Source organism: Globicephala melas, chromosome 8 (assembly GCF_963455315.2).
Source record: "Globicephala melas chromosome 8, mGloMel1.2, whole genome shotgun sequence".
Lineage (NCBI taxonomy): Eukaryota > Metazoa > Chordata > Mammalia > Artiodactyla > Delphinidae > Globicephala > Globicephala melas.
In genome coordinates this window covers 84,681,513-84,695,962 of record NC_083321.1, presented here as the reverse complement: position 1 = coordinate 84,695,962, position 14,450 = coordinate 84,681,513, and the positions used below count along the sequence as shown (strand labels likewise).

At 42.1% G+C, this 14,450-nt stretch overlaps 1 protein-coding gene across 2 annotated transcripts in view; it reads right to left on the bottom strand.

Moving 5' to 3' along the window:
* Nucleotides 1-7,377: 7,377 nt before the first annotated feature.
* Nucleotides 7,378-14,450, bottom strand: part of DDX10 (DEAD-box helicase 10) — a 296,493-nt gene continuing 289,420 nt past the window's right edge. Inside the window, exons 18-19 of one of the 2 annotated variants that reach the window (XM_060304012.2) lie at nt 9,839-10,019; nt 7,378-8,601 (exon numbers count right to left, since the gene is read on the bottom strand). In XM_060304012.2, coding sequence (XP_060159995.1) covers nt 9,842-10,019 — 178 coding nt within the window. In that variant the 3' untranslated portion in view covers nt 7,378-8,601; nt 9,839-9,841. Of the gene's footprint in view, nt 10,020-14,450 lie in introns of both variants that reach the window. The other variant, XM_030836487.3, reaches the window with a different exon arrangement.

The following is a 14,450-nucleotide window of genomic DNA, read 5'->3' as shown; positions in this document are numbered from 1 at the left end:
AATCAGTAGCATTTAGTTTATTGGCACTTAACATGATTATTGATAGGTATGTACTTATTGTCATTTTTGTCACTTGTTTTCTGGTTGTTTTGATGTTTCTTTTCTGTTCTTTCCTTCTTCTTTTGGTTTCGTCTCTTGCGGTTTGATGATTTTCTTTAGTTGTATGCTAGTTCCTTTCTGTCAAGTTTTTTTTTTATCAACTTTCTTTTTTATTGATGCATAGTTGATGTACAATGTTATATAAATTACGGGTGTACAATATAGTGTTTTACAATTTTTTTTGTCAATACGAACTCCCTAATTATCCCTCCCCCTCCCTTCCCCCCGGTAACCATAAGTTCATTCTCTAAGTCTGTGAGTCTGTTTCTGTTTTGTGAATAAGTTCATTTGTATCATTTCTTTTTTTTAAAAGATTCTGCATATAGGCAATATCATATGACATTTCTCTTCTGTCTGACTTACTTCACTCAGTATGACAATCTTTGTTTAACTACTGTAGGTTTTTGATTGTGGTTACCATTGGCTTCATCTATGTTGACCTGTAACTATACCTACTTGTTTTAAACTGATATTCATTTAAGTTCAAACACATTCTAAATGATCTACATGTTTAATCCCTCCATGTTTTGTGTTTTTGATGTCATGTTTTTCACCTTCATGTTTGCCCCTTAATTCTTTATTGTAGTTATAGTTGATTTTACAAATTTTTTCTTTTTGTCTTCACACTGGATTATTTAATGGTTGATCCACAGCCTTTATTATACATGTGCCCTTACTAGTAGGATTTTTCCTTTTCCATAAATTCTTACTTCTTGTTGTACCCTTTTCTTTTCCATTTTAGAGAAGACCTCTTATCATTTCTTTTGGGATTGGTTTAGTATTGATGAACCTTTTTGTTTTTACTTGTCTGAGAAGTTATTCATCTCTCCTTCAATTCTGCATAATAATCTTGCTAGTATCCTAGTTTGTAGGTTTTTCCCTTTCAGCACTTTAAATATATCATGCCCTGCCCTTCTGACCTGCAAAGTTTCTGCAGAAAAAATCAGCTGACAGTCTTCTATGTGACTTTTTTCTCTTGCTGCACTTACAATGGAAATGTTAGTACATTTGATACTGTTTTAGAAGTCCCTTAAACTGTTATTTTGTTTTTCTCTTTGCTGTTCTGATTGATTCCCATTTTCTGTTTTCCAGATCTCATGCATTCTTCTGTATGACCTAGTCTGCCGTTAATTCCCTCTAGTATGTTTTTCATTTCAGCTATTGTATTCTTCAGCTCTGACTGGTTCTTTTTTATATTTTCTAATTTCCTGTTAGAATTCTCACTGTGTTCATCTACTCTTTTCCCTAGTTCAGTTAGCATTCTTCTTATTATTGTTTTGAACTCTTTATCTGGTAAATTATTTATCTCTGTTTCATCAGTTGTTTTCCTCAGGGCTTTTTTTTTTTTTCTTGTTCTTTCATTTAGAATAAATTTCTCTGTTTTCTCATTTTGCTTAACTTTCTCTGTCTCCATGAGATTAGGTGAAGCAGCTACCTATCCTGGTTTGAAGCAGTGTCCTTGTGTGGGAGGGTCCCTGTGTAGTCTATGTGTGCCCAGTGGCTTTGATGGGAGAGGTGGATCTGAAGTGAGCACGGGTCACATTTTCCCCCAGGATGTGCTATATCACCTTGGTGGGAGGTGGGGCTGGAGTTGGAGTGGCTAGAGCCAGAGCCAGGTGTGAGCCAGGGCTTCTCCTATGCTCAGTGGTTGTCACCACCCTAACAAGGGCAGGGTCAGGTCCTGAGGTGCTGGAGTGGAAGCCCTCAGGATCAGGTCAAGCTGATGCCTTCCCCTCTTAGTGTGTGCTCTCCCCTCTTCCCAGCATCAGCAACTTCACCCCAGGAGGAGCATCACTGGAGCAAGATGAGCCCCAGCAGGTACCCAGTTCAGGCCACTGCACATACCAGGATCGTCCCAGCACAACAGTCAGAGCTCCAGGCCACTTCTGATCTGCTGCCTCCATGAACCCCAGTAATGGCCACCCTCATCCTGTTTGGCTGTCATGCCAGGTTCAAGCAGGCTCCATCCCCCCTCGACTGTGCACTCTCCTCAGCAACGGCAGTCTTTGCCCATGTCAGGAGCTGCACAGAGCTAAAGGTGCTACAGTGGATGCTCAGCATGGGCCAGGGCACACACTGGGATTGGGGGAAGCCAGCCAGAGCCCTGCAGTTTCACTCTGCTTCCTTCACCTTATTTTGGGCATAAGCAAGCATTTGTACACTCTGTACAAGTGGGGTCTTGGTTTCTTACAGCCCTCCTGTTAGTCCCACTGGTTTTCAAACCAGCTAAGGTAAGGGGACTTGTCTTCTTAATGTGGGACCCCAGGGCTGGGGCACCTGATATGTGGTTCAAACTACTCACTCCACAGGTAGAATCTCTGAGCCCATGCAATCCCCCCCCCTTCTGTGCCCCCTCCTAGGGGCACAGCCCCTGACTTGATCACTTCTCTTCCCTTCCTGCTCAACTCTGTGTGAATCTTTCTTTACAGCCTTGGTTGTATGAGTTTCTACCAGTCTCTAGTTTGTTTTCAGTGAGGATTGTTCCACATGTAGATTTTTTTTTTTTTTTTTGGATGTGTTTATTGGGGGAGGTAGCTCAACACCCTCCTACTCCTTCATCTTGATGTCCTTCGAAGGACCTTCAGATTATAATTTAAAAGAATCATTTTGGCTTTTGGATGAGGGAAAGGGCAGAAACAAGGAGACCAGTTAAGAGCTTATTGCAATATTCCTGGGAATGATGTGTTGTAATAGAGTGGAAATTACAATGGGAATAGTGATAAGAAGTTAGCTTTTGGATGTATGTCAAAAGAAAAGCTGACTGGATTTGCTAATGGGTTGGATCTAGGATTTGAGAGAGATAAGTCAAACAGGTCTTCAAGGATTTTGGCCTGAGAAACAGAAAAAATAGATATGATATTTACTGAAATGGAAGCAAAACAGGAGAGAAAGATTTGGGGGAAAATTAAGAGTTCATCTTGGGTAATATTAAGTTTGAGATGTTTACTAGACATCCAGATAGGATGTTGAGTATAGTTGGACATGAGTCTGGAATGCAGAGAAGTTGGGCTAGAGATAAATTTCAGAGTTATCAGTCTAGAGATGGTATGTTATATTAGGAGACTGAATGAGATCACTCGGAGTGAATGTAGATACAGAAATCCAAGGGTTGAGGTCAGAAGGTCTCTAATAGTTAGAAGTAAAGAACATGAGGAACACCCAGAAAAAGAGACTGAAAAGAAGTAATCAACAAGAACAGGAGTTAGCAAATTGTATACTTTAAACAAGTGCAGTTTATTCATATCAATTATACCTCGATAAAGTGTTTAAGAAAGACTGGCAAGGGAGAAAGTACAGACAGGTGGTAATAGAGACAGCTCTTCTGAGGACTCAACCTACACAAGGAAAGGATGAAATGGAGTTGTGCCTGGAAAGGCACGGGAATGTCAAGGTTTTGTTTTAAGATGGGAGACATTACAGCATGCTTGTTCACTGATGGGAATAACCCAGTAGGGAGGGAAAACTGCTAATACTGTAGAGAGAGGGGACAACTGCAGAAGCAGTATCCTTCAAAGGGCCAGAGGACATGGGATCACGCATGCAGGGGGTTTGGCCTTAGGCAATAGGGAAGGCAGGAAGTGTGGGCATAGGTGCAAGGGTGGATGTGGTGTGGGAGTTTGGGGAAGGATTCTTTTTTTTTTTTTAAGATTTATTATTTATTTATTTTATTTATTTTCAGCTGCATCAGGTCTTAGTTGCGGCACATGGGATCTTCGCTGAGGCATGCGGGATCTTTCGTTGTAGTGCGTGGGCTCTTCATTGTGGCACACAGGTTCCAGAGCACGTGGGCTCTGTAGTTTGCAGCACATGGGCTCTCTAGTTGAGGCACACAAGCTCAGTAGTTGTGGCACACAGGCTTAGTTGCCCCGCGGCATGTGGGATCTTAGTTCCCTGACCAGGGATCGAACCTGCATCCCCTGCACTGTAAGGCGGATTCTTTACCACTGGACCACCAGGGAAGTCCCAGGGAAGGATTCTTTTGATTTCTCAGTAAAATCAAAAGTAAGATCATCAGCCAGGAGTGAAGAAGGGCAAGAGGTTTTGGAGATTTGAGAGGGAAATGTGTGAAATAGTTGTCTTGGAGTGTAGGAGAGAGGGCAAAGCTAGGAAAACAGCACTGAAGGCCCACTACAAGAATGAATTTTCTAGTGAGGCCAGTCTGTATGGTTGGACACTTTTCTTCATTCACATGTACTTGGGAAGTAGGTCCTGTTCCTTCAGATTCCTGTCCATCAGAGGTTCTTGCTGGCCTTCATCAAAATAGCCTCTGCTCTGTTGCTCACTTGCTCTATCTCCTTACTCTTACACTTAGTGTTTTATATGCTGGTTTGCTTCTTGCCCATCCTTGCTATGTGTCTATACTTAGAACAACGCCTGGTACACAGTAGTGTTGAAGGCACAAAGTCTGAGGGCTTCTCCTCTTCCCCACAAAAAGATTTCACCTACATACACCCTACGTCTCGGCCAGTTTCTCCTGTTGGCCCCTTACACTTCTCCACCTTGCTGTGTCCTGGGAGACTGTACAATTACATCTATGGGCAACTTGCTTTCTGGCTTTGGTTGGGGCCAGTGGGGACCACTGGCCGGAGAGTGAGGTCACAGTGTTTATTCTCTTGCCTCATTCCCTGTGGTCACCTCAGGCTGCCTGCATATATCAACTGAAGGTCAAATATTAGCTGTCTCTCCTTCCCTTCTCTCCCCTCATCCCTTCAAGGAGAGGAGTGGTTAACACTTCTATTACTAGTCTCTGGTAGACTAACCTTTTGTGGTTTCCTTACACCCTGCTCTGGCTTATGTAACTAATCCTTTTATTAAATCCCCTTGGAATTATCCTAATTTGTGTGTGCCATCTGTTTCCTGCTGGAACTCTGACAGGATCCCTATCTGTAAATAATGATTTTAATAACTCTCTGAATTCCATTAGTGCCTTGCTACTCAAATGTGGCCAAGGGCCAGCAGCATACCATCACCTGGGAGCTTATAAGAAATTCAGAATCTCAGGCCCCACCCCAGACCTACCAATTCAGGATTAGCACTTTTAAATGATTCCCTAGTGATTCCTATACACGTTAAATCTAAGCAGCAGACATTAGAGTATTCTGAGTTTTACTGAAGCTCTTTTGGGTACAAAAAACCCAAGGACTCACTCAGACTATCTCAGACAATAGGGTCTTACATCCCAGGCAGTGAAGGAGAGAGACTTGAACAGAAATCTAGGAATAGGACCCAGGAGAATATGAGGCTTACGGAGACGAGGCCCAGAGGGTCAGCGTGGACCTTGGAGACCCAGCAAGGGGAGTCTGCAGGTCTTTGCAGCTCTGGACCAAGTGCAATACTCTCCACGCATGCTTCACTTTCCATGACCAACTAGATCCCTCACCCCTTACTCTTTATCCCTCACCCCAACTAGATCCCTCATCCCTTACTCTTTATCTTTTTGCCAGAGTTCTAGTTCCCTTGTAGCTTTGCCTGACTTCTAATCTGAGCTCACTTATGCCCGTGATGTGCTCTTGGTCTGTCTCATAACCTTATGTTGCTGACTACCTAAATTTCAGTTTCAGAGAATAAGAACATTATCTGCCCAATTTGTCCCTGTTTGTGCAGAGCTTTTTGCACTGGCCTCTCACAGGCTAATGGCTAGCCTTTGGGTTAGCTGCCAATTCCTGATTCAGCAGGCGCTGGGTAATATGGTATAAAACCTGTCTGCTCTGGCCTGTCTGATCAGCAGGGGCCGTGGAAGAAAATCACACTATGATTACATGTCTAGTTAAAAATGGTCTTAAAAAATATGAAACAGGCTTTTCAAAACTAGGTTGCAGGCTCTTTCCCCTTTACCTGTACCACCACCTCCAGCTCCACCTTCTTCCCCACACTTCCCAGGAACATCTGCATCCTCTGGTGGACTCTGACAGTCACGGAGACAACCTTCATGTTCAGGATATTTCAAATGTTGGATAACAAAATTAACTACATTTAATTAAACTTACCCATTTTTTATAACCCCCAACAAATCTAAAATGCCATGTTAAGCTTAAGGGCAGTCCTCCAAAGCACTCTGCTGCTGAGTGTATCTGCTCAGACTTACACATCTTAGGGATCGTTTTACGTGAGTCTGATGAATGGCCTCTCTGCCTCAGTTAAGCATCAAGCAAGAATTGGTCTTTGGGTCGCAGGCCAAGAAACTACCCATATCCTCCATCCTTCCTGTACTCCAGCAACAGCTTTCTCATTCAAAGAGCAGTCTTCCTTTTCCTGCCTGCTCTTTTCATAATGCACTGAAATTATGAATTTTCTTCTCTTTTTCCCTTTACTACATGACAGCAGGGGAGGGGACTGCTCTATTTCTCTTAAGTACAGGGCCTGGCATACAGTAGTTGCTGTATTAACATTTATTGAATGAATGAATGAATGAATGCTTTTGCTCATTGGTTAAGTGCTTCTCTCACCTTTTCCTGTGAAGAACCCCAAGTCTCAGTGGATTTCTTGCTCCACAGGACTTGGAGGAGGCTGTAGGTCTGTTTCACATGTCTTCTCACCTTGTGCCCAGCCTGAAGCAGAATCCTCTCTAGTCCACGCTGGTCTCAAGGTAGAAGACAAGAGTGTAAGAGGGCTGATGGAAGCATCAGAGCACCTTAAAGCCTCTGCTTATAACAGGCACACAGTCACTTCCACCACACTTCACGGGCTAAAGTCAGTCACAGGCTCAAGCCCAACATGAGCAGAGTGGGAAACCCATGCTTCTCCAAGGGAGGGAGGGGATGGAGCTGCTGTCTGCTGAACAACAATGCCCAAGCTTTCTATCGGCACTATTCCCATGTTCTAATTCATTTTCAAATCAGCAAACTAAAATCCCCCACAACGTATATATTAAGTCAGGATCCATTCATTCCAGGAACAAAATACAATTCAAAGTAGTTTATGCAAAAAAGAAACTTACTGACCCATAATTAGGAAGTACAAGGAGCAGATACAGTTGAAGCCAAAGGGTTCAAATGATGCCATCAGGGCTCTCTCTCCATCTCTCCACTCTGCTCACCTCACGGTGTTGGTCTTATTCTCTCCAACCTCTCAGAAGCAGCCTCCATTTGACCAGAAAAAATTGCTGCCAAAGGCCCCAGATCGACATCCTCCCTTTTTAGGAATTCCCCATGGGTAAGGAATCTTTCTTTCATATTCTGTACTTTACTCTCAAGGAAGGAGTCTTTCCGTCCTTACCTGAGTATTATACCCACGTCTGGGCCAATCTCTGAGTCTAGGAAATAGCTTGGCCAGTCAGATTTAGGTCATGCGCCCCCAACTACACCACAGCTAAAACAGTAACAATTTAGTCTACCGAAATATATATTTGTTACCTGAGTTTTCAAACAGCACTATTCTGATGTTTTAACCAGTTTTCAAATTTCAGCAAACTAAAGTTCCTTACAATGTATGTATTAGTCAGGATCCATTCAGGTCTAGGGACAGAATACAGCTCAAACTAGTTCATGAACCAAAGGCCTTGCAGTATATTTATTCAATGCTTACATATATAGAGTAAAAAATAAGTAAAAATTCCTTATTTGGATTAGAAAAAACAAAATCTAAAACTGCACAGAGTGAATTCAGTGGTAAACCTTTAGTTTTGTTTTTTTAAAATTAATTAATTATTTTTGGCTGTGTTGGGTCTTCATTGCTGTGTGCAGGGGCTACTCTTCGTTGCAGTGCACAGGCTTCTTGTCGCGGTGGCCTCTCTCTTGTCGCGGAGCATGGGCTCTAGGTGCATGGGCTTCAGCAGTTGTGGCGCCTGGGCTTAGTTGCTCCACGGCATGGGGCATCTTCCTGGACCAAGGCTCAAACCCATGTCGCCTGCATTGGCAGGCAGATTCTTAACCACTGCACCACCAGGGAAGGCCAAACCTTTAGTTTATATACTCTTGCATCTTTTTGCCCTTTGAAAATATTCAAGAGATCCTGTACCAGCAACCTTAATTTCAAAATCATCTCAGGTTGTTATACCCCAAATTCCTTTCTCATCTGTTTTCTCCATTATAGTCATTCTTGCCCATTGTAGCCATTTCATCCAGTTCTCATTTCCACCATTTTATATCCTTCCCACCAGAGGTAATAGAGCAATGCACTACCACACACTTTCAAAAACTGTCTTGGTGTTTTACTGTCCATTCATTAACTCAAAAAGCCTTTATTGAACCTATTATAGGGCAGGTGCTGTGTCTGGCTCTGGGGATACACAGGAGGGATAAACACATTCCTTATGCTCTCAAGAAACTTGTCTTACAACAGGGGCAACAGGCTTATAAACAAATGTCTTCAACATTACATAATAAGCACTGCAACAGAAGTAAGAAACATGCCAGATCAATGCTATGAAGAGAATTCTGACAACACGGAAGATTGGCCTAGAAAAATGTGAGGAAGCACAGGAAGCACAATGACCAGTTAGGAGATCACTGCAGAAATCTGAGCAGGTCATGATGAGAATGTAACTCTGCCTGAAAGCAGAAGCTGTAAAGACAGAGAAGAAACAATGGAGATAAGAGAGTCATTATGAAGAAGAATCAATAAAACCATCAAAGTGAAGGGTGGGGAAAGGGAGAAGCTGAGGAGTTGTCAAGTTTCTCATTTTGAGGACTAAAAGATGTTGGTGTTGCTCATGAGGATACCAAGCAAGAAAGTAGGAGAAACTTTTCAGAGACAAATATGGACTTAGGCTGAGATGGAAGCAATTATGGATATTCCCTTCCTTGGATTCATGAATCATTTGTACCAGTAAGCAAAAATTATTTTTGTTTGTGCATGGAGTGGAAAGTAGGAAAGGGAGAGAATAAGGAGAAGATGACAAATCATGATCAAATCAGTGGTGTCATGCCAAGGCACAGATTTCTTTCCCTGTGAAGAATTTGCCAGTTACTTATAACCAAAAGAGGCTCTGTGTTATTCTACTCATTATCAGGAGCTGGCTCTGGGCAGGGATCTGTGGTACCTGCTGCAAAAGGCACTTGTAGAAGACCTACAGCATACTAGGTGCTCACTAACAGATCTGGTTTTAGATCACAAAGTCTTCAGAGTCAGGATTTCTATTTATAAATGGCTACCAAGTCTGCAAGTGTAAGTTAAATGATATCTTTAGGAAGGCTAATTTAAGAATATGAAAGATTCACTATTTCAGGAATTGGCCAAACATTTTAACCTTAACAAACTTCCCTTGAGAATGTTCTCATATTTCTGGATACAATGAAAACATTAATATTTTATTTTATAGGAAATATGTTTATTATTGATCATGGCAATTAAAAAATATTAATTTTTTCTCAGGGTTGGTCCATCATACTCATCATACTCTTTCTCTGAGCAATTTTGTTTAATATTACAGAGAAACTTCTGTATGGTAAGCAAAACAGGAATTTCCAACAATGAAACAAGGTCTCTAGAACTTGCCAGTAAAACAAAGGAAGCATTTCCAGTGATAAGATGTAGGAACCCATGGATAAAATCTAACAGAGCACAGGCTGGAAAATGGGATCAGGAAATTTTATAATCCACCATCACTGTGAGTTTGCTCTGGGATGGTGCAAGCATGGCCTGTGAAAGGGGCTTAGAGGTATGATAGTTCCTGTCTGAAGAATGGGTCCTTTGGGCATGGGACTCATGTTACCTACGTGCCCCAAAGCCAACTGTTTTTTCAACTTCTTGCCCACATAATCATGACTAGAGGTTTCAAGGAGAAGACAAGAGCAAGTACTATTTAGCTTTGACTTTTGAGCAGATGTAACACCAGCTCTTCATCCTCAGCTAAAGACAGGCCTGTATCCAAAGGCTCTGAGGTTTCCCACTTGGTCTTCTTTCTGTCATGACTTGTGGGTCCCACGTCTTCCACTTCACTGTCGTTCTTTTTCCTCATTGCCTTCTTCTTCTTGGTATCACTGGTGGGAACAAATCCAATGATTTACTTTATAAATAAATAAATCCATTATTATGAAGTCAAACACTTAAAATAGAACAAAATTACCAATAACAGATACTTAGTAAAGTGATATTATTCAAGAAGGAAAGAAGCTATAACAACATCAGGCTATCTGTGTCATAGTAACTACCTTCCCATTAACAGATGTGGGGAGGGGGCCTATCATATACCAGGCACTGTGCAGGGTACATTGTATACACTGTGTCATCCAACCCTCACAGTAATTCTAGGAAGCCCTGGATATATCATTCACAATATGAGGACACCAGTTGGCCCACATTCTGGCTCCAGACTGGCTCCAATCTGCGCTTGTCCTGTCACATCAAACAGTCTCTATAGAGTTAGGTTATCATTTAGGTAGCAGTAATATCTGTTGTGATATATAGATCATGAATAAAATAGAATCTGAAATGTTAAGTTACAAATTACTTAAGACATCAAGTAAATCTGCCCCATTTAAATCTGTATCTAAGACTCACAAATGGTCTGAAGAAAACATAAACACTACTGCAGTATTCGGCACACACTTGAGGCACAGACCATAAAAATAAAACTAATTTCTGAAGGTAGAGAAAAGCACTTGATACATTAAAATCAGAAGAGAAAGCAAAACATCCTCAAGGCATTTTAACATACCATCATCATGTTCAAAAATGACCAAATTATTGGATACAAGTTTAAAACAAAATAAAAAATCCATCTAGTAGCAATGGCAGTAGCAACTATTTATTAAGGGCTTACCAAGGGTCTGGCACTATGCTACATGCTTTACATAGATTACAACATTTATCTTCATGACAATTCTTGGTGTGGTGAGCACCAGCCTCATTCTACAATGAGGTTAAAAGAGGTTAATGACTGAACCTAGATTATGCACATGGAATTCAAACCCAGAGCTGAATTACTCTAAATTCAGCCCCAAAGTCAGACAATCGAAAGCAAAATGTATTCCAAGCATAGGATGTATTTCAAAAGAGAATAAATTGCTCAAGTTACAATGGACTCTATTATGCCTTAAGAAGATAGTGGGGATATCAAAGTGAATGTGCCTAATCAGCATATCCAGTTCTGACAAGCCTGAAGCAAAACTGTAAACTATTTCCCCATTCACCTCCCAGAAATGCCCAGTACTCTGACTCAGCAGCCATTCTCTCTCACCACTGGAGGAAAGACAAACTATGAGGTTATTTAAAGCTACAAATAATCATATTTTAAAAGGGTGGGTATGTACCTACAGAGATGAACATGAAAGAGTTCCCTATAATGGGAATTCAGTCAGTAAACAAAGTTACTCTTAGTGGAAAGAGGACTCTAAAAAAAAGTACTGAGTCCTAAAATCTGCTTGATTATGGCCAGTATGGTGCCAATTCCACCGGGCTAGAGTACCATGATTTATTTGGAACAAGTTAATACTGATTTTTGCCCTGCCTGTATTTCAAGTGCATCTAAGAGCAGCTCATCAGAAGCAGCCTAATTAGTGGGCTTTACTAACGCCTCCTTTCTTAATGTGCTCTGCACACTATATTCTGTGCAGGAAATAGCCGGTTCAGATACTAAAAAAAAAAGGTGGAAAATTTATGTAGATGGAAAATATTTTCAGAATTAGCAGCACTGCTGCTTTGTGGACCAGTTCAAATTTTAAAAAGATATTTTATACTACTTTCCATAGCAAAAAAGTGGTAACTGGTAGAACAAATTAATTATTAAATAATGATTTAGATATTCTACAGGTAACTTACTAAAACGGGGGAAAATGTTATGAATCTAGACAACATTCATTTCCCAAAAAGGGAATAATGTAATAAATCTGGTAAACATTTAGTCAGAATATGGTCATAATTTGGTATCTTCAGAAAAGGACTCGGCGGGGACCTTCAAGATGGTGGAGGAGTAAGACATGGAGATCACCTTCCTCCCCACAAATACATCAGAAATACATCTACATGTGGAACAACTCCTACAGAACACCTACTGAACACTGACAGAAGACCTCAGACTTCCAGAAAGGCAAGAAACTCGCCATGTACCTGGGTACAGCAAAAGGAAAAAGAAAAAACAGAGACAAAAGAATAGGGACAGGACCAGCATTTCTGGGATGGAGCTGTGAAGGAGGAAAAGTTTCCACACGCTAAGAAGCCTCTTCACTCGTGGAGATGGTGGAGGGAGAATGGGGGGTGGGGGAAGCTTCGGAGCCACGGAAGAGAGCTCAGCAACAGGGGTGGAGAGGGAAAAGCGGAGAGATTCCCGCACACAGGATCAGTGCCAACCAGCACTTACCAACCTGAGAGGCTTGTTTGCTCACCAGCCAGGGTGGGGGGGTGGGGCCGGGAGCTGAGGCTTGAGTTTCCGAGGTCAGGCCCCAGGGAGAGGACTGGGGTTGGCTGCGTGAACACAGCCTGAAGGAGGCTAGTGTGCCACAGCTAGCTGGGAGGGAGTCTGAGAAAAAGTCTGGAACTGCCTAAGAGGAAAGAGACCATTGTTTTGGGGTACGTGTAGAGAGGGGATTCAGAGCACTGCCTCAATGAGCTCCAGAGATGGGCACAAGCCGTGGTGATCAGCTTGGACCCCAGAGACAGCCATGAAGCACTAAGGCTGCTGCTGCTGCCACCAACAATCCTGTGTCCAAGCACAGGTCACTATCCACACCCCTCCACCGGGAGCCTGTGCAGCCCGCCACTGCCAGGGTCCCATGATCTAGGGACAACTTCCCCAGGAGAACACATGGCACGCCTCAGGCTGTTGCAATGTCATGCTGGCCTCTGTCGCCGCAGGCTCGCCCCGCATTCCAATTATGACCACTGTACCCGTCCCTCCCTGTGGCCTGAGTGAGCCACAGCCCCTAATCAGCTGCTCCTTTAACCGCCTCCTGGCTGGGCAGGGAAGAGATACCTGAGGGTGACCTACATGCAGAGGTGGGGCCAAAACAAATTTGAACCCCAGGACTGTGCGAACAAAGAAGAGAAAGGGAAATTTCTCCATGCAGCCTCAGGAGCAGCGGATTAAATCCCCACAATCCACTTGATGTACCGTGCATTGGCTGAATACCTGAATAGACAATGAAATGTCCCAAAATTGAGGTGGTAGACTTTAGGAGCAACTGTAGACTTGGGGTTTGCTGTGTGAGACTGATTTGTTTCTGATATTTATGTTTATCTTAGTTTAGTTTTTAGAGCTTGTTATCATTGGTGGATTTGTTTATTGGTTTGGCTGCTCTCTTCTTTATTTTCTGAATTATTATTTTCTTTATGTTAATAATTTTTAAATTTTTTCTTATTTTTAAAAATTTTTTTTCTTTCTTTTCTTCTCCCTTTTCTTTTGAGCCATGTGGCCGACAGGGTCTTGGTGCTCCAGCCTGGCGTCAGGCCTGATCCTCTGAGATGGGATAGCCAAGTTCAGGACACTGGACCACCAGAGACCTCTGGGCCTGAGTAATATCAATTGGCAAGAGCTCTCCCAGAGATATCCGTTTCAGTGCTAAGAGCAGCTTCACCCAACAGCCAGCAGTTGGATGCCCCATGCCAAACAACTAATAAGAAAGGAACACAACCCCACTGATTAGCAGAGAGGCTGCCTATAATCATACTAAATTGACAGACACCCTAAAACACACCACTGGATGCGGCCCTGCCCACCAGAGAGACAAGATCAAGACTCATCCACCAGAACACAGGCACCAGTCCCCTACACCAGGAAGCCTACACAATCCACTGAACCAACCTCACCCATTGGGGGCAGACACCAAAAAACAACATGAACTACAAAACTGCAACCTGTGAAAAGGAGAACACAAACACAGTAAGTTAAACAAATTGAGAAGACAGAGAAATATGCAGCAGATGAAGGAGTAAAGTAAAAACCCACCAGACTAAACAAATGAAGAGTAAATAGGCAGCCTACCAGAAAAAGAATTCAGAGTAATGATAGTAGAGATAATCCAAAATCTTGGAAATAGAATGGAGAAAATACAAGAAACATTTAACAAGGACCTAGAAGAACTAAAAAGAAAAAATGATGAACAACACAATAAACAAAACTAAAAATTCTCTAGAAGGAATCAATAGCAGAATAACTGAGGCAAAAGAACAGAGTGACCCAGAAGATAAAATAGTGGAAATAACTAGCACAGAGCAGAATAAAGAAAAAAGAATGAAAAGAAATGAGGACAGTCTCAGAGACATCTGGGAGAAAATTAAACACACCAACATTCGAATTATAGGGGTCCCAGAAGAAGAGAAAAAGAAAGGGTGTGAGAAAATATTTGAAGAGATTATAGTTGAAAACTTCCCTAACAAGGAAATAGTCAAGTCCAGGAAGTGCAGAGAGCCCCATACAGGATAAATCCAAGAAAAAACACACCAAGACACAAATTAATCAAACTATCAAAAATTAA